The 25165-nt window shown below is 41.5% G+C and overlaps 1 protein-coding gene and 1 non-coding gene across 3 annotated transcripts in view; one reads left to right on the forward strand and one right to left on the reverse strand.

Annotated features, from left to right (window-relative positions):
• Positions 1-25165, reverse strand: part of DNAH6 (dynein axonemal heavy chain 6) — a 280064-nt gene that overhangs the window by 55007 nt on the left and 199892 nt on the right. For both annotated transcript variants that reach the window (XM_061432712.1, XM_061432713.1), the window contains exons 58-63: positions 23873-23940; positions 22304-22484; positions 20651-20830; positions 15821-16054; positions 8871-9006; positions 4318-4487 (exon numbers count right to left, since the gene is read on the reverse strand). In XM_061432712.1, the coding sequence (XP_061288696.1) occupies positions 4318-4487; positions 8871-9006; positions 15821-16054; positions 20651-20830; positions 22304-22484; positions 23873-23940 (969 nt within the window). The remainder of the gene's footprint in view (positions 1-4317; positions 4488-8870; positions 9007-15820; positions 16055-20650; positions 20831-22303; positions 22485-23872; positions 23941-25165) is intronic.
• Positions 19255-19327, forward strand: TRNAE-UUC (transfer RNA glutamic acid (anticodon UUC)). The gene has a single exon. It is a non-coding gene; the product is annotated as a tRNA-Glu (tRNA).

The following is a 25165-nucleotide window of genomic DNA, read 5'->3' on the forward strand; positions in this document are numbered from 1 at the left end:
AGCACTATTTACAATAGCCAGGACATGGAAGCAACCTAGATATCTATCAACAGATGAATGGATAAAGAAGTAGTGGTACATATATACACAGAATAGTATTCAGCCATAAAAACGAATGCATTTGAGTTAGTTCTAGTGAGTTGGATGAACCTCGAGCCTGTTACACAGCACGAAATAAATCAGAAAAAGAAAAACGAATATCGCATATTAACACATATATATGGAATCTAGAAAGATGGTACTGATGAACCTATTTGCAGGGCAGGAATAGAGATGCAGACACAGAGAACAGACTTGTGGACAATGAAGGGGAAGGAGAGGGTTGGATGAATTGAGAAAATAGCATTGAATCATATACATTGCCATGTGTAAAATGGATAGCTAATGGGAGATTGCTATATATCACAGAGAGCTCAACATGGTGTTCTGTGACAACCTAGAGGAGTGGGATACATATGGGAGACATATGTATACTTATGCCTGAGTTGTGTTGCTGTGTGGCAGAAGCCAATACAACACTGTAAAACAATTACCCTCCAATTAAAAATAAATTAAAAAAAATAGCAACAACAACAATAAACTTCTGGATACAGAGCACACACCTTTGTTTGCCAGAGAGCAGAAAATGGATGCCGAGGGTGAAAAGGTAAAAATAAAAATTAAATGTAAAAAATAAATGTGTGTGTGTGTGTGTGTGAGAGAACACACTTCATTTCCCAAGATTGAGATTCTTAACTAGAATTACATAATCATATGTGGAAGAGCATTTGTGTATTTTCTAAGAAGGCTTGCAACTTTCATCATATTCTCCAAAGGGTCCAAGAGACAAAAAACAAACAAACAAACAAACAAACCTCTCAACATTGTGAATCAACCATACTCCAGTAAAAAATTAATTAAAAACAAACAAAAAATCCTTGTCCTCAGGCTGACCTGATTTCATGACTGGGAGGGGTAGGAAATCATTTTCTATCAAGCCCCTTTGCTCCTCCCCTCTCCAAGCCTAGGTGGTGCCTGAGGGGGAGTGACTCCGCCCACTTCTGGTGCAGGGCTCGACTCCATTTCTCATTCTATTTATTTCGTTTTTGTTCCCATGAGCAATCACTCTAACCACAGCTTGAAGTCCTGGCTCTCAGCTATTCCTGGTCCTTCTCCTCTGGAACCCTCTTCCTTCTCCCAATTGGTCTGCCGTTGAGTTTCTGCTAGGCTTCCCCACCCAGGGGCACTGTTCCAGGTCTCCCTGCTGCTGCCCGACACCCTCCAGTCTGCTCCCACAGGTTGTTGGTATGACACAGGAAATGATTTATATGAGAAGTTGAGACTATCACCTCTTCAAAGAGGTCCTCCTTGGCTTCCTACTCTAGTTTCCACTGTACTACTTTTATTGAAACTTCTCTTTCATGTCCTTCTTAGAACTTTTTGCAAGCAGAAAGTATTTTATTCTTTCTGTCCCTTCTCTCTCCCACTAGAATACAAGCCTTTGGGAGTAATTTTCCTTTTTCATAAGAAAAAAGAATTTTTCTTTTTCACAATTGTATCCTCAGTGCCTGGAATACTTGTTAAATGTTTTATGGACAGAAGCTGAGGGACAGGTACTGGTCTTCAAATGATAGAAAGTGAGTCTTAGGTCTTTTCCTGAGTCTGATCTTCTCTGGACCAGAGAAATGGGAATATTGGCTGTGAGACAAGGCCCCATAGCAGGTGGAATCTTGCATGGATGTAGCCCACCAGCATCTGTTCTCTTCTCTAGAACTCTTGTGGGGTCATATTCCTACTGCATGATGCAATTTTCCTATCTGTAGCTGATTGGACGAGGAACAAAACTTAAGTTGAGCTGGACCAATCAGAATCTCTCTCTTGAGAATTTGAAACTAGAGGAACAATTGCATTGAGAGTTGAGTGCTATCAATGGCAATACTATAGAGTTATGTTTAGTGAGTTGCCCAGTGAGCTGCTCCTCCTGAAGTGTGATTAACTGGCTTTTCCTCAAATTTAATGAGCTACCCCAGTATCCTTTTATTTTAATATATCCTTTTTAGTCTTGAACTTATTAAATTTGTTCTATATGGCTGCAACCTTAAGAACCTTAGCTCATACACAGAGACACAGAACCTGAAACAAAAACAACAAAAATTTCCCATAGTCTAGAATTTTCTAGCCTATGTCTCAATCTTTAAAACTCCTTCTTTGGGACTACTGCTGTTTAATCATCCTTTCATCTTTGTCGGTATCCGACCTTGTAGCCACTGTCCCATATCCACTGAAGACTTGCCACCTAGCTTACAGCTTCCTCTGCATTTATGTCTGTTCCAGTGATTTATCAACTGTGTCTCAGGCATTGTCTTGTCATCATCTGGGGTGACACAACACGGGTTCAGGGTCCAGAAGGACCTCCCACATCCTAACTGCACAGTGCCTTCACCTCAAACTCTAATGCACATCATCTCATCACTTTCTCAGTCACCCACACCTATGGCCACCCTCAGGACATGGTCACCACTTGGAACTTCTCATTAGAAGTTTTAAGCTCAACTTTGATCCCAACCTCTCCTGTCCTTCTAACTGTGCTACATTCCTAGTCCAACTACATTTGCTTCCAAAGAAACTTTCAAGGTTTTCCCTCTTCTCCCAGTCTATAAGCTTTTTCTTAGAGCTCTTCTCCTTTATAGAACTACTTTTACCAACAATCTCAATGACCTTCTATCTTCCATTCATCTATTTCAATTATCAGTAGCCCAGGCCAGCCCCACAGCCTTTCTGTTTTCCTAAAGAGACAGTAGAAAATCCTACAGTATAGCCTCAATATCTCCAAACTATGGTTTCACTTTCTCCAGTGCATTTTCTTTCTCCCATTTCTCATAGAACACCCTCCATTCATTACAATCTGTTGATAATTCTTGCTGTATTGAAACACTACGCCTACTGGGTTTCCACATCATTTCTTTCTCCTGATGTTCTTCTTGCCCCTCTGCCTCTTCCTTCTTAAGGGCTCTTCATCCTTTCTCTTTGTCTTTTCAAAGTTGGTGCTCCTCAGGGTTTCATCCTTTGCCCATCTGTCCTCTTAACCTATTATTCCTCTACGATTTTAACAACTCCTGTGGTTTTACTTTCCAACTCTATGTTAATGATTCCCCAATCTCTATTTTTTAAACTGTATTTCTCTCTAAAGTTTTCTACCCAGATATTAATTGGTCCCCAGACTACTATACATTTTGATATTGGTAGATACTGCAGACTCAGTGACGTCTTTATCTAACATGTTTCTCCTTTCACATTTGTTTAGTTGTTGATACAACTCTCCCCTTTGGCCCCCACGCAAAAACCAAGAGCCATACTAGTTGCCTCATCTCCACATCTCACTCCATCTCTTTAATCTACTACCTCTATCTTAATGCAGGTTGCCATAATTTTAAAACAATTTTTATTGAAGTACAGTTGATTTACAATGTTTTATTAGCTTCAGGTGTACAGCAAAGTGAATTATATATATACGTATATATGTATATATCTCCATTCTTTTTCAGATTCTTTTCTCATATAGGTTATTACAGGATATTGAGTAGAGTTCCCTGTGCTGTACAGTAGGTCCTTGTTATCTAGTTTATATATGGTAGTGGGTATATATTAACCCCAACCTCCTAATTTATTATTTCCCTCCATGTTTCTCTTTTGGTAATCAAATGTCTGATTTCAAGATACATGAGTCTGTTTCTGGTTTGTAAATAAGTTCATTTGTATCATTTTTTAAATTAGATTTCACATATAAGTGATATCATAGGATATCTCTCTTTCTCTGTATGATTAACTTCACTTAATATGAAAATCTCTAGGTCTATCCATGTTGCTGCAAATGGTGCTATTTCATTCTATTTTATGCAAGCTGCCATAATTTCTTACATAATTATGTCAACCATCTTCACACTGGTCTTGGTGACTATGTTATTTTTCTGTTCAAATGCCTCCTTCCCATTGCTGCCAAGTTCTGAGAGGCTCACCAGTCCTCTGCTAACACCATCCAGCAGAGCCCTGACCTCCCTGGCAGGAAGCACAAGTTCCCCATGGCAACATTAAGGAAGTTCCTCTAGGTCCCTGGATGACTCTCCAGCCTTTTCTCTCATCATTTCCTGTATAAAATATTGTGCTCTATTGATAACACAAAGTCTCCATTTCTTACTAACAACACAAAGTCACAAACCACTTCCCAAATTTGGCCATTGTTACTTTCTAAATAAATCTAATCAGTCCATGAATCATAACTGGCTGGTGAGCTTTAGCAGAAATAATTATAACACAGTTCTTTAATGAAAAATATCCTACCTTTTCTTCTTTACAGCATTTAATAAGGATTAACTTGTGGAAAGAACTTAGTTCTGGATGCCAAAAATTATAGCTTGTGGGCACCTTTTCCGTTGTTATGAGTTGATCACTCTCCTTCATTATAGAATAGGCGTCCTGATCAGGTGGGTTAATATAAGTCTCAAAAGACCCTGGAAACACAATTTTAAAACATGCTTTAATTACAGTTGCTATGACTGTGATATTAAATAAATGTGTGTGTTTAGTTGCTCAGTTGTGTCTGACTCTTTGCGACCCTTGGGACTATAGCCCGCCAGGTTCCTCTGTCCATGAGATTCTCCAGGCAAGAATACTGGAGTGGGTTGCCATTTCTCCCCCAGAGGATCTTGCTGACCCAGGAATTGAACCCACATCTCCTGTGTCTTCTGTGTTGCAGGTGGATTCTTTACCCACTGAGCCACTGGGGAAACCCATTAAATAAGTATATTTGGTAAGGAAAAAATTTCTACGTTTACTATCAGTTTTTTATATTACTGCAAATGTAAATATATTAATCTCCCTCTACCCAACCTAATTAGGAAATACTGAATTGAAAATTGGATCAGAAAATGAATTCAAACCACTTACAAAACATGAAGTTAAAACAAATGACAGAGAAGTTACCAATTAAAGGATGCGTAGAGATTTATCAATCAAATGTGAGCAAAAAAAAAAACCAACCCTAAGTGATAAGAAGTGATGAGTAATATTAGCTATATTAGAATTCAAGGCAAACATAATTAAATGGGACAAAATAGGTCAAGTTATATTAATTACAATATGGACCCAATAATAAAAATATAATAAAATAAGTCAATATGTGTCAGACAATAGCATAAAAATACATCAAACTATCGCTGCTGGGACTTCCTTGGTGGTCCAGTGTTAAGAATCTGCCTTCCTATGCAGGGGATGTGGGTTTAATCCCTGGTTGGAGAACTAAAATCCCACATGCCAAAGAGCAACTAAGCCTCAGTGCTGCAGCTAGAGAAAGCCCGAGTGCCACAACAAAGACCCAGTGCAGCCCCACCCCAAAAATGCCCCCAGAACCCCCATCACTGTTGGAGGAAGAAGAAAAAGCAGAAAAAACATAGCAGTGATAGAAAATAACACAATTATTAGTGTGAAACAGATGAAGCAAATAAAATATGTGTCAGACAGATGAAGCAAATAAAATATTCAGGCATATATACTTTTTTTACCATATAAATAACATATGAATAAATTGTGCATTAGGCATGAGCCCTGAAGAATCGATGCTTTTGAATTGTGGTGCTGGAGAAGACTCTCGAGAGTCCCTTGGACTGCAGGGAGATCAAACCAGTCAACCATAAAGGAAATCAACCCTGACTATTCACTGAAAGGACGGATGCTGAAGCTGAAGCTCCACTACTTTGGCCACCCTGATATGAACAACCGACTCACTGGAAAAGACCCTGATGCTGAGAAAGTCAGGGCATGAGAAGAAGGGGGCGACAGAGGATGAGATGGTTGGATGGCATCATCAACTCAAGGGACATGAATCTGTGCAAACTCAGGGATATAGTGAAGGACAGGGAAGCCTGCCATTCTGCAGTTCACAAGGTGGCAAAGAGCTGGACATGACTGAGTGACTGAACAAGACTTAGCACTGAAATTCCTGCAGGGCACACAATGTGCTGCTGTAAGCCGCTCAGCAGACCAACACGACCATCTAGTGATGAAATAGGCTGCTGGGGTTGAATATTACACTAAATGGTTGGCTTCCACGGCAGGCTGGAAAATGACTTTTTCCAGCTAGTCTGTGGGGCTCTCCTCTGAGGGCCTAACAATAGCAGCTACAGAGCTGGTGACAGAAATTTAGTGCCACTTAAGCTCATGCCCCAGGAGCAGTAGGTAATTCTGTAAGACTTCTAATTTCTGTGTGAAATATAGACAATCACATGGCCTGAGACCACAGGGTAGAGCACACCATAGCACTTTTTACTGGATGCATTATTCTGAGAACCAGGTAGTGGAAACATTTATTCCAAAAGGACTTTTCTCCTCAGGTTCTCATTATTGTAATGTAATGGTCACTAGGGCTTTGGCTAATAAGGCAGGATAATTTAAAATTCTAACTCCCAACTAATAGAACATGAAACACATAGGCACAAGATTAAGGCAGTTAGGAAGCCATTGAAGGTGAGTGGCTTTGAAATTAATCATTAAACTTCACCTGCAAAGATCTAAAGCTCACTTTTAGAACACAAGCCATCCTACCACACACAAACCTTTGTGATTCTGCAGGATTTCCAGAATCAACCTTGAAATTTAACAAATGAAAACAAGAAAGTTGTTTTAAATTGCTAAAATTTTAGTCTCAGATGACAGTAATAGTGTCTTTTGTCCAAACATGATGAGTTGTTTTCAGAATTACTTTGTCTTTCAACCTTCACCTCTTTCTTTGCCTCTATGTTTATGAAGCTCCATCTAGCCCTTCTGCTTTGGGTCTTTCCCCAACTGTCCATCACTAGACTTCTCCTATGAGTATTTTTCTTCTGTATTCTACCTCTTCCTCTAGCCATCTTGTTTAATTGGTCCACAATATAGAAACACAATTTTCATTTGGTTTATTTACTGAAGAGTATTTTATTTTTCCTAGTCTTTATTTAGAAATCAAATGAGCATGTAAGGATCCCAGAATTTCTGGTCCACATAGCCTTTAAACCACCACAGTTACTGGGTGTACTCAGGAAAAAACCCATTCATATGAGAAGTAGAAGAATAATTACTAAAAATAACAACAGAACACACAACTTCAAATAAGTACAAGGAAAATAAAAAAAAGAATGTGGAAAACTGACCTGAAGGCAAGAAAGAAGAAGTAAAAAATAAAGAAAAGCATGCCAAGGAAAAAATCCCTATAAATAAGGTGACGGAAGTAAGTCCAAATAAATGAGGATTTTCTCAACTCTGCCACTACTGCCATTTGGTCCAAGTGGTCATTTGCAAGTGGTAATTTGTTGTGGAGGGTTGTTCTGGTTGTAGGATGTTTAGTTACATCTCTGGTTTCTACCTACTGGATGCCTGTAGCACCACCCCAGTTGTGGGATCCAATAATATCTTCAGAATGTCCCCTGGGGAACAAAACCTTCCCCAGTTGAAAGCCACTGAAATAGAGGTATAAGCAACTTTACAATAGTTGGATTAAAAATTGCTTGTTTAAAAAGAGACTGCCATGTTGCTCAAAACAACAAAATCCTACTAAAGATACACTGAAACATGATGATGACCCAGAAGAGATAAAAATAAAGAATGCAGAAATATACAGAGGGAATACTAATGAAGACAATTCTGCTGTAATAATATCTAATAATACTAATATTAGAAAATATATTTTAAGGCAAAAAGCACTATTCAGGTATTTTACTTGTTAGGAAGATAATCACCCTAAACCTATTTATGCTTAATTAACAACATCAGTTCCACAAGATATAATGGGAGAAATTCTAGAATTACAGAGAAATTTTCATAGTGGTGTACCTTAATATATCTCTCTTAGAAATGACTGGTTAGGTGTAAAAAACAGTAAAATAAATACCACAATTAATAGGTTTGAATTAAAGTTTACATGGGGCTTCCCTGGTGGCTCAGTGGCAAAGAATCTGCCTGTCAATGCAGGATATGTGGGTTCAATCCCTGGGACAGGAAGATCCCCTGGAGGAGGAAATGGCAATCTACTCCAGTATTCTTGCCTGGGAAATCCCATGGACAGAGGAACTTGGCAAACTACTTTTAATGGGGTGGCAAAAGAGTCAGACATGACTTATTGACTAAACAACAACAGCAAAGATCACATACACATAGTAAAACATGGGGGGAGAGTAACATCGACTGTTATAATTCAGAGCAGGCATAACCCTTGGGAAAGAGGGAAAGGGGTCTATGAAGGAATATATGGGAATTCTGCGATGCTAGTGCTGGTCTAGTTCTTGACTTGGGTGGTAGCTCAGAATTGGTCAGTATTTTATAACAAGCTGTTGATTTTGATTTGCGTACTTTTCCATATGTGTGCTATCCCTCAGTAAGAAGTTAAAAAAAAGTACAACCTGCCATGCTCAGTTGTGTCTGACTCTTTGCCACCCCATGGACTGTAGCCCCTAGGCTCCTCTGTCCTTAGGATTCTCCAGGCAAGAATATATATTGGTGTGGGATACTATTCCCTTCTCTAGGGGAATCTTCCTGACTCAGGGATTGAACTTGTGTCTTCTGCATTGCAAGAAGATTTTTTACCATTGAGCCACTAGGGAAGCCAAAACCAGTATGAGATGAAGCTAAAACAATACTTGGAGGTAAATGCATCTCCTTAAAACGGGTATAATTGTAAGCATGAAATATTGAAAATTCATGGGCCAAGCATTTGCCTCCAGAAACTGGGAAAACAAGTAACTCAAAATTTCTTAAAAATGAAGACTTTCCTAGTGAAAAATACTGATACTGCAGAAGAGGTTAAAGGAGACTTTTAAAGTTAGGATTCATGAATTTGTTTACAATCATCCTTTTTGATGTATTACCTATGCGTACGGAAATAGGAAATAACACTATATATTGTGTAAGTCCTTTAAAAACTGGAAATAATTCTTCTAAGTCACAGCAGGCGAACCACGTGGCAGTAACCAGCCAGGGAAATTCAGGCTTAGGTGGGCGTTCCTGTTAGAAGACAGAAAAAAAGCGAATAGTAATTCACAAAGACAACCAAAGAATATGCTTTCACCTTGTCTAAGTGAAAAACCAAGCTCTAACAGCATATTAAAAATAACCATTTTCCCAGGACAGATATAAGATATGGTGAAACAGATATGCTGTTGAATCAATTCTACCTGTTGGTGTTTGAAATTAAGTGCAGCTGATGAAAGCTTTTCATGTTGACATGTGCTGAAAGTCATTGATCTTGTGAAGGGTTAACAATAAATCTGTAAAGTCTACTTGTAGCCTGTTCTCCAACATGCCACACCGGTCTCTCCCCACCCCTCAAATATTCTTATATTGATGATTTTTTTCCTAGAGAACTAGTTTCCAAATCCAGTTCCTATATGTTCACACTTCTAGGAGACGGGGAAATCTGAGAAGTAGAGCCAAATAAGTAGCAAGACAAGTAGTACTCTCCTTCCAGCTGGGATGAGTGTATATGTCTAATCATTTCACATCTTCCCAGCAATTTCAGGGAAAAGTATCAATATTATGCTGTCTGGCAATATTCCATGAAGCTCTTACATGTGGGTAAACAGTTTTAAAAGAGACAGAGAAACAGCTATAACTGTAGACTGAAACTAGATCTTTGAAAATTTAATGAATATTTGCCTGAGGCTTTTATCAGTTCTGTTCAGTTCATTTCAGTCATTCAGTCATGTCCAATTCTTTGCGACCTCATGGACTGCAGCATGCCAGGCTTCCCTGTCCATCACCAACTCCCAGAGCTTGCTCAAACTCATGTCCATCGAGTCTGTGATGCCATCCAACCATCTCATCCTCTCTCGACCCCTTCTCCTCCTGCCTTCAATCTTTTCCAGCATCAGGGTCTTTTCTAATGAGTCAGTTCTTTCCATCAAGTGGCCAAAGTACTGGAGCTTCAGCTTCAGCATCATTCCTTCAAATGAATATTCAGGACTGATTTCTTTTACAATTGACTGATTTGATCTCCTTGCAGTCCAAGGAACTCTCAAGAGTCTTCTCCAACACAGTTCAAAAGCATCAATTCTTCAGCACTCAGTTTCCTTATGGTCCAACTCTCACATCCATACATGACTACTGGAAAATCCATAGCTTTGACTAGATGGATCTTTGCTGGTAAAGTGATGTCTCTGCTTTTTAATATGCTATCTAGGTTGGTCATAGCTTTTCTTCCAAGAAGTAAGTGTCTTTTAATTTCATGGCTGAAGCCACCATCTGCAGTGATTTTGGAGCCCAAGAAAATAAAGTCTGTCACTGTTTCCATTGTTTCCCCATCTATTTGCCATGAAGTAATGGGACAAATACCTGTGAAAAGAAGAGAAAAGCAAAGGAGAAAAGAAAAGATATAAGCATCTGAATGTAGGGTTCCGAAGAATAGCAAGGAGAGATAAGAAAGCCTTTCTCAGTGATCGATGCAAAGAAATAGAGGAAAACAACAGAATGGGAAAGACTACAGATCTCTTCAAGAAAATTAGAGATATCAAAGGAACACTTCATGCAAAGATGGCCTCAATAAGGGACAGAAATGGTATGAACCTAACAGAAGCAGAAGATATTAAGAAGAGGTGGCAAGAATACACAGAAGAATTGTACAAAAAAGAACTTCATGACCCAGATAATCACGATGGTGTGATCACTGACCTAGAACCAGACATCCTGGAATGTGAAGTCAAGTGGGCCTTAGGAAGCATCTCTACGAACAAAGTTAGTGGAGGTGATAGAATTCCAGTTGAGCTATTTCAAATTCTAAAAGATGATGTTGTGAAAGTGCTGCACTCATTATGTCAGCAAATTTGGAAAACTCAGCAGTGGCCACAGGACTGGAAAAGGTCCGTTTTCATTCCAATCCCAAAGAAAGGCAATGCCAAAGAATGCTCAAACTATCGCACAATTGCACTCATCTCACACGCTAGTACGGAGAAGGCAATGGCACCCCACTCCAGTACTCTTGCCTGGAAAATCCCATGGATGGAGGAGCCTGGTAGGCTGCAGTCCATGAGGTCGCTAAGAGATGGACACAACTGAGTGACTCCACTTTCACTTTTCACTTTCATGCATTGGAGAAGGAAATGGCAACCCACTCCAGTGTTCTTGCCTGGAGAATCCCAGGGACGGGGGAGTCTGATGGGCTGCCGTCTATGGGGTCACACAGGGTCGGACACAACTGAAGTGACTTAGCAGCAGCAGCAGCAGCACATGCTAGTAAAGTAATGCTCAAAATTCTCCAAGCCAGGCTTCAGCAATACGTGAACCGTGAACTTCCAGATGTTCAAGCTGGTTTTAGAAAAGGCAGAGGAACCAGAGATCAAATTACCAACATCCTTTGGATCATCAAAAAAGCAAGAGAGTTCCAGAAAAACATCTATTTCTGCTTTATTGACTATGCTAAAGCCTTTGACTGTGTGGATCACAATAAACTGTGGAAAATTCTGAAAGAGATGGGAATACCAGATGACCTGACCTGCCTCTTGAGAAACTTGTAGGCAGGTCAGGAAGCAACAGTTAGAACTGGACATGGAACAACAGACTGGTTCCAAATAGGAAGAGGAGTACGTCAAGGCTGTATATTGTCAGCCTGCTTGTTTAACTTCTATGCAGAGTACATCATGAGAAATGCTGGGCTGGAAGAAGCACAAGCTGGAATCAAGATTGCCAGGAAAAATATCAAAAACCTCAGATATGCAGATGACACCACCCTTAATGGCAAGCAAAGAACTAAAGAGCCTCTTGATGAAGGTGAAAGAGGTGAGTGAAAAAGTTGGCTTAAAGCTCAACATTCAGAAAACTATGATCATGGTATCTGGTCCCATCATTTCATGGCAAATAAATGGGGAAACAGTGGAAACAATTGCTGAGTTTATTTTTTTGGGCTCCAAAATCACTGCAGATGGTGACTGCAGCCATGAAATTAAACCACATTTACTCCTTGGAAGGAAAGTTATGACCAACCTAGACAGCATATTAAAAAGTAGAGACAATACTTTGTCAACAAAGGTCCGTCTAGTTAAGGCTATGGTTTTTCCAGTAGTCATGTATGGATGTTAGAGTTGGACTGTAAAGAAAGCTGAGCACCAAAGAATTGATGCTTTTGAACTGTGGTGTTGGAGAAGACTCTTGAGAATCCCTTGGACTGCAAGGAAATCCAACCAGTCCATCCTAAAGGAGATGAGTCCTGGGTGTTCATTGGAAGGACTGATGTTGAGGCTGAAACTCCAGTACTTTGGCTACCTGATGCAAAAAGCTGACTCATTTGAAAAGACCCTGATGCTGGGAAAGATTGAGGGCAGGAGGAGAAGGGGTCAATAGAGGATGAGATAGTTGGAAGGCATCACCGACTCAATGGACATGAGTTTGGGTAAACTCTGGGAATTGGTGATGGACAGGGAGGCCTGGCGTGCTGTGGTTAATGGGGTTGCAGAGTTGGACATGACTGAGCAACTGAACTGAATGGGGCTGGATGCCATGATCTTTGTTTTTTGAATGCTGAGTTTTAGCCAGCTTTTTCACTCTCTTTCACTTTCATCAAGAGGCTCTTTAGTTCCTCTTCGCTTTCTGCCATAAGGGTGGTGTCATCTGCATATCTGAGGTTATTGATATTTCTCCCGGAAATCTTGATTCCAGCTTGTGCTTCATCCAGCCTGGCATTTCTCATGATGTACTCTGCATATAAGTTAAATAAGGAGGGTGACAATATACAGCCTTGACGTACTCCTTTCCTGATTTGGAACCAGTCTGTTGTTCCGTGTCTAGTTCTACCTGTTGCTTCTTGACGTGCATACAGATTTCTCAGGAGGCAGGTAAGGAGGTTTTATATTACATTTATAGCTTTGCATGCATGCTAAGTGGCTTAGTCATGTCCAATTCTTTGCGACCCTATGGACTATAGTCTGCCAGGCTCCTCTGTACATGGGGTTCTCCAGACAAGAATACTGGCATGGGCTGCCATTTCCTTCTCCAGGGGATCTTCCTGACTCAGGGATCAAACCCACATCTCCTGCATTGGCAGGTGGGATCTTTACCACTGAGCCACCTGGGAAGCTCTAAAATAGCTTATTGAGATACAATACACATACCATGGAATTCATCCGTTTAAAGCATACAATCCAGTGTATTTTAGTAAATTCACAGTTTTTGTAACCATGACCACAGTCAATTTTAGATTATAGAATATTTCATCTCATCACACACACACACACACACACACACACACACACTAACCATGATGTGTTTAGCAATTTCCCTCCCACCTGCCCATGTCCTCTAGCCCTAAACAGCTAAAACTAGTTCTTTGAAAATTTAGTGCTTGGGAACTAAACTTTGAAAGCTTTCTATCTCTATAGATTTGCCTGGTATGAATATTGCTGTTCATTTGCTAAGTCATGTTTGACTCTTTGCAACCCCATGGACTGCAGCATGCCAGGCTTCCTTGTCCTTCATTAACTCCCAGAGTATGCTCAAATTCATGTCCATTGAGTCATTGATGCCATCTAACCTCTGCCACCCTCTTCTCCTTTTTGCCTTCAGTCTTTCCCAGCATCAGGGTCTTTTCCAAATAAGTCAGCTCTTTGCATCACGTGGCCAAAGTATTGGAGCCTCAGCTTCAGCATCAGTTCTTCCAATGAATATTCAGGATTGATTTCCTTTAGGATTGACTGGTTTCATCTCTTTGCTGTCCATGGGACTCTCAAGAGTCTTCTCCAACACCACAGCTTGAAACCATCAATTCTTCAGTGCTCAGTCTTCTTTATGGTCCAACTCTCACATTGGAACATGACTACTGGAAAAACTATAGCTTTGACTATACGGACCTTTAGTCTAACAAAACATGGTCCACTGGAAATGGGAATGGCAAACCACCCCAGTATTTTTGCCTTGAGAACCCCATGAACAGTAGGAAAAGGCAAGAAAACAGTGTTAGGAAAGGATTAATAGAATATGTATGTATGCAGTGTGGGTGAGGGTCAGGGAAGCAGGACTGTTGGGTGGAGAGGTCTTGCCTGGGCTTGACTCAGAGTGCTGGATCAAACAAAAGCATGAAGTCCAAAGTCCCAGCGATACATTGAGGCTCAAATACTGGTAAGCTCGTGTAGGTGTCAGGTCTGTAGGGGGCAAGGGCAGGGCTTGAGATGGACAGAACAAAGCCAAGAGTTTAGAGTTGGGCTGGATGGTAGGCAAGGCTCAGGTGGCTGTGCTTCTGTTCTGTGAGTGACCAGGTCTGTGGTATGTGGGTGGGTTAGTCCAGTTAAAGGGACTGGAGCAAGTTAGACAAACATTATGTTATTACAGAAGGCAACAAGCAAGTTCTATTCTTCCCCATGTTTTATAATGAAAGATGTGTGCAGGCAAGAGAGGATCATGACTTCACAAACACTATGGTCAGATCTGTGAATTACTACTTTTACTGGATTTTAACTCTCCCATTTGTAAATGGTCAACTTTTCAAAACATGTTCCCATTGAAACCAAGCAGGACCCTTGGGTCTCATAGGCCCAAAACTTTTCTGTGTCCCTCATTTCTTGATTACAGGAAATACGCTTCATTCAGGCTCCATAACCTTCCATGAGTTCCAACAAGCAGGTTTAGTTCAGTTCAGTTCAGTCACTCAGTCATGTCGAACTCTTTGTGACCCCACGGACTGCAGCATGCCAGGCTTCCCTGTCCATCACCAAGTCCTGGAGCTTGCTCAAACTCATGTCCATTGAGTCTGTGATGCCATCCAACCATCTCATCCCCTTCTCCTCCTGCCTTCAGGAGGAGATCTTTCCCAGCATCAGGGTCTTTTCTAATGAGTCAGTTCTTTGCATCAGGTGGTCAAAGTATTGAAGCTTCAGCCTCAGCATCAGTCCTTCCAATGAATATTCAGGACTGCTTTCCTTTAGGATGGACTGGTTGGATCTCCTTGCTGTCCCAGGGACTCTCAAGAGTCTTCTCCAACACCACAGTTCAAAAGCATCAGTTATTTGGCACTCAGCTTTCTTTATGGTCCAACTCTCACATCCATATGTGACTTTGGAAAAACCATAGCTTTGATTAGATGGACCTTTGTCAGCAAGAAGCAGGTTCAATCAGCTGCTAATAAGGGAAGGGAGGGGATGTGCAGACAAGGGGGAAACAGTCAAGAAACAATAGTGCAGCCTTGGGGCAAAGCCTGGTTCCCCTTCAAGGGATACACATAGCAGTATTTTTGAGGTGTTTTGCAAATACTGAAACTCCCACCAGGTGGGAGAAGTTAAATGTTAACGATGGTAGGCTGCCCCTAAGCATGGAGACACTAGAAGGGTTGGAACCAGAGGCTGATGATGCTGACTCCCACTCACCTCACCACCAACCATTCAGAAGAATGTCCACAAGCTGATCACACCCCTTTGAACCATTACTCTAAAACTCCTCCCTATCCCCTCTAGGTTGGGACACACAGTGTTAGTTCACTGTGGCCCCCTCTGTTTGGAAAGCAATAAAGTTATTTTTTTCTACTTCACCCAAAACTCTGTCTCCAAGATTTAACTTGGTGTCAGGGTGGAGAGGCTGGATTTGGCTTCACCATATGCTAGCTCACTGGTTATTTCCAATATCCCTTTTCTATAGGTGAGGACACTGCTGCATAAAGAGGTCAAATGTTATAGTCACTACACAGCTACTAAAGACAGGACTAAGTTATCGCCTGGGTCCCAGACTCCCAGTGGGCTACACAGCTGAAGGTAAAACTTTCAGTTACCAGAGTCACTGTGGAGCATTGCTAGGTGCTTATGAGCTCTATCTAATAACATTCACTGTCTAAACTTGAAACAGGTACCTTCTCCAGTCCTGCAGAACCTCGGAGAAAGAAATTCCATTCAGCTTCAGTTAATCTTCCTTGCTGACGCATGATCTCAACACAGAGCATAAAGCTGTAGATCAGTTTATGTTGTTCAAAAAGTCCTCTTGACACATTGACATAAGCAGTTAGGAGAGTCTGTTCCAGCAGTATTTCCATGCGCTGCTGTAGATCATCTATCCTTACAGATGTCTCAATTGTTGTGTTGAACAACTGTGAAAGAGAACTCTATCATTGTCTCTGATTTAATTTAATTTTGTGAAGGAAAAAAAATCCTTGCTCTTTACCTGGACTCCCCCAAATTCAGTGACTAAATGTGTAGCAACACAGGAGGTGAATAGTGTACAATGACAAAGTCCAGGATTCATCCCCAACTGACACATTTATATGTAGTGTTCTGTGCATTCCTTTTCCTCTCCCCATTTTTCAGAAATGGACCAATGCCAAATTCTTGACTATTCTGTAGGGATCATCTTGATGCGGGACAGAAAATGGAAAATGAAGGTAAGCTGGCAGAACCAGTTTCTCATATCCTCAAATCACATTTGATAATCACTTTGGATGAGATTGACTAGTTTGGATGAGACTGACTAGTCAATCCCTCTTCCAACAACACAAGAGAAGACTTTACACATGGACATCACCAGTTGGTCAACACCAAAATCAGACTGATTATATTCTTTGCAGCCAAAGACGGAGAAGCTCTACACAGTCAACAAAAACAAGACCAGGAGCTGACTGTGGCTCAGATCATGAACTCCTTATTGCCAAATTCAGACTTAAATTGAAGAAAGTAGGGAAAACCACTAGACCATTCAGGTATGACCTAAATCAAATCCCTTATGATTATACAGTGGAAGTGAGAAATAGATTTAAGGGCTTAGATCTGATAGATAGAGTGCCTGATGAACTATTGCATGAGGTTTGTGACATTGTACAGGAAACAGGGATCAAGACCATCCCCACGGAAAAGAAATGCAAAAAAGCAAAATGGCTGTCTGAGGAGGCCTTACAAATAGCTGTGAAAAGAAGAGAAGCGAAAAGCAAAGGAGAAAAGGAAAGATATAAGCATCTGAATGCAGAGTTCCAAAGAATAGCAAGAAGAGATAAGAAAGCCTTCCTCAGCGATCAATGCAAAGAAATAGAGGAAAACAACAGAATGGGAAAGACTAGAGATCTCTTCAAGAAAATTAGAGATACAAAGGAACATTTCATGCAAAGATGGGCTCAATAAAGGACAGAAATGGTATGGAGGTAACAGAAGCATAAGATATTATGAAGAGCTGGCAGGAATACGCAGAAGAACTATACAAAAAGATCTTCAAGACCAAGATAATCATCATGGTGTGATCACTGACCTAGAGCCAGACATCCTGGAATGTGAAGTCAAGTGGGCCTTAGAAAGCATCACTATGAACAAAGCTAGTGGAAGTGATGGAATTCCAGTTGAGTTATTTCAAATCCTGAAAGATGATGTTGTGAAAGTGCTGCACTCAATATGCCAGCAAATTTGGAAAACTCAGCAGTGGCCACAGGACTGGAAAAGGTCCATTTTCATTCCAATCCCAAAGAAAGGCAATGCCAAAGATTGCTCAAACTACCGCACAATTGCACTCATCTCACACGCTAGTAAAGTAATGCTCAAAATTCTCTAAGCCAGGCTTCAGCAATACATGAACCATGAACTTCCAGATGTTCAAGCTGGTTTTAGAAAAGGCAGAGGAACCCCAGATCAAATTGCCAACATCCGCTGGATCATTGAAAAAGCAAGGGAGTTCCAGAAAAACATCTATTTCTGCTTAATGACTATGCCAAAGCCTTTGACTGTGTGGATCACAATAAACTGTGGAAAATTCTGAAAGAGATGGGAATACCAGACCACCTGATCTGCCTCTTGAGAAACCTATATGCAGGTCAGGAAGCAACAGTTAGAACTGGACATGGGACAACAGACTGGTTCCAAATAGGAAGAGGAGTACGTCAAGGCTGTATATTGTCACCCTGCTTATTTAACTTCTATGCAGAGTACATCATGAGAAACGCTGGGCTGGAAGAAGCACAAGCTGGAATCAAGATTGCCGGGAGAAATATCAATAACCTCAGATATGCAGATGACACCACCCTTATGGCAGAAAGTGAAGAGGAACTCAAAAGCCTCTTGATGAAAGTGAAAGAGGAGAGTGAAAAAGTTGGCTTAAAGCTCAACATTCAGAAAATGAAGATCATAGCATCCAGTCCCATCACTTCATGGCAAATAGATGGGGAAACAGTGGAAACAGTGTCAGACTTCAATTTTTTTGGGCTCCAAAATCACTGCAGATGGTGACTGCAGCCATGAAATTAAAAGACGCTTACTCCTTGGAAGGAAAGTTATGACCAACCTAGATAGCATATTCAAAAGCAGAGACATTCCTTTGCCAACAAAGGTCCGTCTAGTCAAGGCTATGGTTTTTTCAGTGGTCATGTATGGATGTGAGAGTTGGACTGTGAAGAAGGCTGAGCGCCGAAGAATCGATGCTTTTGAACTGTGGTGTTGGAGAAGAATCTTGAGTGAGAGTCCCTTGGACTGCAAGGAGATCCAACCAGTCCATTCTGAAGGAGATCAGCCCTGGGATTTCTTTGGAAGGAATGATGCTGAAGCTGAAACTCCAGTACTTTGACCACCTCATGTGAAGAGTTGACTCATTGGACAAGACTCTGATGCTGGGAGGGATTGGGGGCAAGAGGAGAAGGGGACGACAGAGGATGAGATGGCTGGATGGCATCACTGACTCGATGGACCTGAGTCTGAGTGAACTCTGGGAATTGGTGATGGACAGGGAGGCCTGGCGTGTTGCGATTCATGGGGTTGCAAAGAGTCGTACATGACTGAGCGACTGATCTGATCTGATCTGATAACTGATTTATTTTGATAAACACCTGAAACTAACACAATACTGTAAATCAACTCTACTTCAATAACATTTTTTTTTTTTAAGAGCTTCAAGGAGGCATACCCTTATTCTAGAGAATTGGGAGAGTTTGGTCAACAAAGAATAATGGAATTGTTACTTTAATACACTCAGAAAAAAGAGGACTGGGCGTTCTTTAACAACCTGACAAGAGGCAGAGTTTAAAGTCCAGGAAGAGGTGGTAAGTTTGGTGCTCAAATAAAACATAGTGAATCTTGACACACCCTAAATGATTTCAGTGTGAAACGGATTCATGGATGGTTTGACAGAGGATGTCTTGGCTAGGGCTGTCACCTGCAGTTGTGTTTTGGGTTTCTAGTTTCCCTTCCAAACTGCAAAATTCCAGTGTTTTGATGATTCATCCTACAATTTTTTTTTTTTTCTGTCAGTCCAACATATTTTCAGAGCATCTTCATTTTTATTGCTCGAAGGATATTTTAATATCTTGAAAAACATGGAAATTCCCTGGTGGTCCAGTGGTTAGGACTCAGTGCTTTCACTGCTGAGAGCCTGGGTTCAATCCCTGGTTGGGGAACTAAGATCCCTCAAGCTGTGAGGCATGGTAAAAATGAAAAAACAAAAACCTTGAAAAGCATGAATTGCAAAACACCCAGGATGAGAAAAGCATTATCAGAGTCATTTAGGTGGAATGAAAGGATTTACCTCTCCTTACCTTGCTTGGTCTAATATGTGTGTGTGTGTGTGTGTGTGTGTCTGTGCTCAATTGTGTCCAACTTTTTGTGATCCCATGGACTGTAGCCTGCCAGGCTCCTCTGTCCATGGGATTTCCCAGGCAAGAATACTGGAGTAGGTACCATTTCTTTCTCCAGGGGATCTTCCTGACCCAGGGATCGAACCTGTGTCTCTTGAGTCTTGTCCCTTGGCAGGTGGATTCTTTAACACTGTGTTACCTGGGAAGTTTGGTTTAATATCCACCAAGTAAAGGGGGAGATGGCAACCCCTTGTGAGAACAGCAACCCTGCCATTAGAAACAAGTGAAAATGGCTTGTAAAGGCTGCTACAACAGATGCACATCTTGTTGGAAGAGAGCCCAGGTGTGTCTACACAACGTGCCTCCTATTTCTCTCAGTTCATTACCACTCTCTCCTGCAGCTCCTATTGCTGCCAGCCCCCTGACCATACCAAGGGGACTAAACAAGACATCTAGAGGAAAAACCAAGCTTGGTCTAGTGTATAAAAAGTGTCTGAATATTTCAACGTCTTTTTTAAAATTAATTTTTATTGGAGTATAGTTTCTTTACAATGTTGTGTTAGTTTCTCGCTGTAGAGCAAAGTGAATCGGTCATAAGCATTCATATATCCCTTCTTTTTTGGATTTCCTTCCCATTCAGGTTACCACAGAACACTGAATAGAGTTCCCTGTGCTATACAATAGGTTCTCATTAATTATCTATTTTATGCATAGTATCAATCATGTGTATATGTCAATCTCAATCTCCCAGTTTATCCCACCCTTCCTTCGCCCACTTGGTAGCCATACTGTGTCTTTTTTTGGGGGGGGGGCACACTTTGCAGCCTGAGGGTACCTTAGTTCCCTGACCAGGGATTGAACCCATGTCCCTTGTGTTGGGAGTGGAAAGTCTTAACCACTGGACCACCAGGGAAGCCCTCACTTATTTTTATGGAGGGTCAGAAATAGCCTCTTCGCTCCTTAAGTGGAAGTGAAAATCACTTCAGTCATGTCCAACTCTTTGTGACCCTATGGACTATAGCCCACCAGGCCCCTCAGTCCATGGGATTCTCCAGGCAAGAATACTGGAGTGGGTTGCCATGCCCTTCTCCATTTCGCTCATGAGGCATTGATACATTTCTTTAACAACAACAACCATGCACTTACCTGTTTGAAATATTTTAGTGAGTACTGATACATGGGATCTATTTCTGAGAGGCTTGCAATGACAAAGTACATAACAGAGCCTTGAGTGGCCACAGGACGATACTTCTCACGGGCGATGTTTATCATCCGCTCAGTAGACTCGGCTTCCTTCAGTCTGATTTTAATGGCGCCGGAAGTGATCTGAATAAACAAAAGAACACAAGTCCTTGAGGATGTGCTTCCAAAAAATGGTGGGATTTAGGGAACATATCCAGTTAGGTCTAGGAAAGAATTCATGATTATAATAAGGAGGCTCCCCAGACACATGACTCAGTCTCAGGACTCAGTGACTTCCTTCTAACTGAGCTGACCTCCTTTCCAGGCAGAGTTAGGGATGGGCAGAAGAAAACAGGCAACACAGGAGACTGCGGGAGAAGCGCAGCAGAATTTCTCTGAGCCTGGAACCTGGGTGCCTTCTGAAATGGAAACACAAACACCCAGTTGCTCCCTGGCTTCATCATGAGCAGTCCTCAAGTGATCCAGTGTTGCTGTAATGAAAGGACATAGGAGGGGAGAAAGGATATCCACAAAACTGCTCATGAGACGGGGTGGAGAGAACCCGGAAGGCAGTGGTACCACATCCCACTCTGGAATAACAAGGAAATCTAATGTTTTCTCTCTTTTTCCGGTACTCCAGGTGTACCTACAGGGAAACCCGGGGGTAGAAGCTGTTGTTTGAGAAGGGTGATTGGCTCAGTGTTAAAGAATCTGCCTGCCAATGCAGGAGACACTGGTTCAATTCCTGGGTTGGGAAGATCCCCTGGAGGAGGAAATGGCAATTTACTGCAGTATTCTTGTATTACAGTAATTGTAATACAGTAATTGTAATACAGTATTACAGTATTCTTGCCTGGGGCTTTGGACAGAGGAAGGGTTCAAGGGGTCGCAAAGAGTTGGACACAACTTAGTGACCAAACAGTAACAGCGTAATCCTAAGTAAGCTAGAGATGTTGTCAAGTTCTCCCGCTGCTCTCTTGGTTTTCTGTCTTTTGGGTTTGTGGCTCTAGGGAGCCTTCTGGCCAGTGGGGTTTCCAAGATTCCCTTCTCTGTCTCCTTCAGTCTCTGTGCCTTTCCCTACTGGTGTCTGCCCCTATTCTGTTCACCACTCTCTCATCTTCTTCAGGTGTGGACATCCCTAGGTTGGGAAATCCTCTGTCTTGAAGTCACAGGGTCCAGGGCAGGGACCATGAGCAATCACTATGGAACTGCTGACCTATGAGCTATAGGCAGGAAGTGGCAGGAAGTGCAGCCCGGGAGCAATCAATCCTGACTCTACTCTTTTTTAAAAAAAGACAAATTTTAAATTTATTTTTTAATTGGAAGAAAATTGCTTTACAATGTTGTGTTGGTTTCTACTGTACAACAATGATGTCTCTACTCTATAGGAAGGATGTCTTCAAGGCAATGCCTTGCAAACAGAAACTAGTTTACAGATACAGATGATAGGATACTGGAGAGAAGTCCCCACTCGTGAAACTAGGAAAGCCCATGCACAGCAATGAAGACCCCATGAAGTTAAAAATAAAATAAAAAAACTGGTAGGACCCTTAAAGGGTGTAGTTATATCTTTTGAAGTAACACACTGTTTATAAATAATAAAAATATTTGACTTGCCTTTGAATCCTGGAGTGTGTCAATGAGTTCTTCATTGTCCAGAATATTTCCCTCAGATGTGAAGAGCATTTTCAGGATTTTCTCTTCAATAGCTTTCAGTTGGTTTTTATCAGTGTTGATCCTCACGATGAGCTTGATCCTTTGTTCTTCCAACTCAGGCTTCTCGAGTCGCACGACATCACTGGTGCCAAAGTGAATCTCTAAGTTAGGTCTTTCTCAGGGCTCTAGGGTTCTATTTTTCTTTCTGAATTTCTCATTGTTTGTATCCTGAATACTACTTACCTGAATATTAATGCTACCAGCCAAATCCTAGTGCATAGGCCCCTCTTCTGCCGGGTGCCCTCAGTGACTAGCTGCATTACATATATGCTTTAATTCTTTATCTTAGATCTCAGAGACCTGCACCTGACCACAGTTTCCATGGCTTCTGCTCATCTTAGGGAAATCTGCTCAGTGCTTCATCCCTCTAATCATTCAATTTCTGTTTCTAACGGCTGCTTGTCCCAAGCTGAAAATGGTGCCTGGAACATTCTTTTCCTACTAAGAGGAGAGACTCATGAAATCCCACCACCTCTCTGAAACAATTCTTGGTTGGATCTAAAAAGGGGGCTTTATTCATGATGAGAAAGTACAGGATGCTGGCCCCAGATAGCTAAAGTGAAAGTGAAAAGTGAAGTCGCTCAGTTGTGTCCGACTCTTTGCGACACCATAGACTGTAGCCTATCAGGCTCCTCTGTCCTTGGGATTTTCCAGGCAAGAGTGTTGGAGTGGATTGCCATTTCCTTCTCCAGGGGATCTTCCCGACCCAGGAATCCATCACGGGTCTCCTGCATTGCAGGCAGAGGCTTTACCGTCTGAGCCACCAGGGAAGCCAAGATAGCTAAGGTGCATATCAAAGGAATGATTTCAGGGAGCCCAGATTCTTGCATCTTCCCGTACATAGAAAAGCACTAGATTCCTTAACTTGAATTAGTCCAGTTTTCTTTGGTGGTGGTTTAGTCGTTTAGGTGTGTCCGACTCTTGTAACCCATGGACTGTAGCCCGCCAGGCTCCTCTGTCCATGGGATTCTCCAGGCAAGAATACTGGAGTGGATTGTCATTTCCTTCTCCAGGGGATCTTCCCGACCCAGGAATCAAACCTGGGTCTCCTACATTGCAGGCAGATTCTTTACTGACTAAGCCATGAGGAAGCCTTTTTAAAGGGAAGTTTTCTTTAACTAACAGCAATCTTTTGGTTACTTTGTTGCAAAAACTCTTATATATCCTGGCTCCCCTCCTAGCCTCTTCAGAGCAGTCCTTCAGAGTGATCTGAGAGTCCTGTCTCCCAGGCTTGAAGCTCTCAGAATGTCCACCAAATAACACATAAATCTCAAAAGAAAAAGAAAAGAATAAAGGGGCTATACCTCTAGCTTCTCTAGTCTAAACATGCAAACTGATGTCTTCCCTCACTTTGCCCCCATCCCTCTATTTGAAAGCTAATCTTTTTCTTAAGTCAAAATTTCTAAACAAAATATTCGGAAATCTTTGCTCTCCCCACCACTCCCTCCCCACCTGCCCTTTGTTTTTTACCTTAACAACTGATCCTCCAGGCCTGATTTGGTTACAGTGAAGTTGATGATGGTAACTTTGATGCACACCTAGAAGAGAAGCAGAGAGTAACTGGTTCAGAGTAATAATATATGGACGGCTTTCTTTATTAGAACAGGGCTCATTATTGCCCAGCTGGATGTATTCCAGGTCTAATGGTGAACACACTTGCTACCCACACAAGGCAAGCAATAAAATCCTAGTCTTACTAAGTTCTTTTTTTAAAAAAATTATTTAATTATATTATTTGGTTGCACTGGGTTTTAGTTGCAGCACGTGAGATCTTTGATCATTGCAGCATGTAGAATCTTTAGCCGCAGCATAATTGTGGCATATGGGATCTAGTTCCCTGATAAGGGCTCGAACCCAGGCTCCCTGCATTGGGAGTGTGGAGTTTTAGATATTGGACCACCAGGGAAGTCTCATGTCTCACAAAATTATAATGCAATTTTCTCTACTGCTGTGAGTGACAATCTTGCTCCTCAAATGCCACCATTAGAGAATTGTATTTTATGGCAAGGTGAGCCAGCGAAGGGTTAGAAAGAAGCAGGCTCAAATTCTAGCTGTACCTGTCAGTGTGTATGTGATGTAGAACAAGCCAGTCCATTCTGAGCTTCAGGTCCTGATCCTTAAAAATTGGGAAAATAGGGGACTTCCCTGGTGGTTCTGTGGCTAAAGATTAGTGCTTCCAGTGTAGGGGGTGCAGGTTCGATCCCTGGTCAGGGAACTAAAATCTCACATGCCATGTGGTGCAGCCAAAAAGTTGTTTTTTTTTTTTTAAAGAAAAACTGTGAAAATAGGAAGCAAGAATGCAATAGGGTATTTGTGAGGCTAAATGGGCTAATAAAAATCACTTATAGTGACTTTCACATTGTTTACCTTTTTTAAAAAGAAGCTATATGACTTTCAGATAGTTTGCCTGTGTTAAAAAGAAACTGTTGATACTAGAGTTTTATATACTTTGTCTCATCATACTATTTTTATGACAAATTGTTGCTATAATATTCTGACATCACTCGGATACGGAAACTCGTTCAGTTGTGTCCGACTCTTTGCAACTCCATAGACTGTAGCCAGCCAGGGTCCTCTGTCCATGAAATTCTCCAGGCAAGAATACTGGAGTGGGTAGCCATTTCCTTCTCCAGCGTATCTTCCTGACCTAGGGATTGAACCCAGATCTCCTGCATTGCAGTCAGATGCTTTACCATCTGAGCTACCAGGGGATAAGTCAACAGCAAAAATCATACATGTAGTGTTTAAATGTCATCTATTTTA

Source organism: Bos javanicus, chromosome 11, assembly GCF_032452875.1.
Source record: "Bos javanicus breed banteng chromosome 11, ARS-OSU_banteng_1.0, whole genome shotgun sequence".
Classification (NCBI taxonomy): Eukaryota; Metazoa; Chordata; class Mammalia; order Artiodactyla; family Bovidae; genus Bos; species Bos javanicus.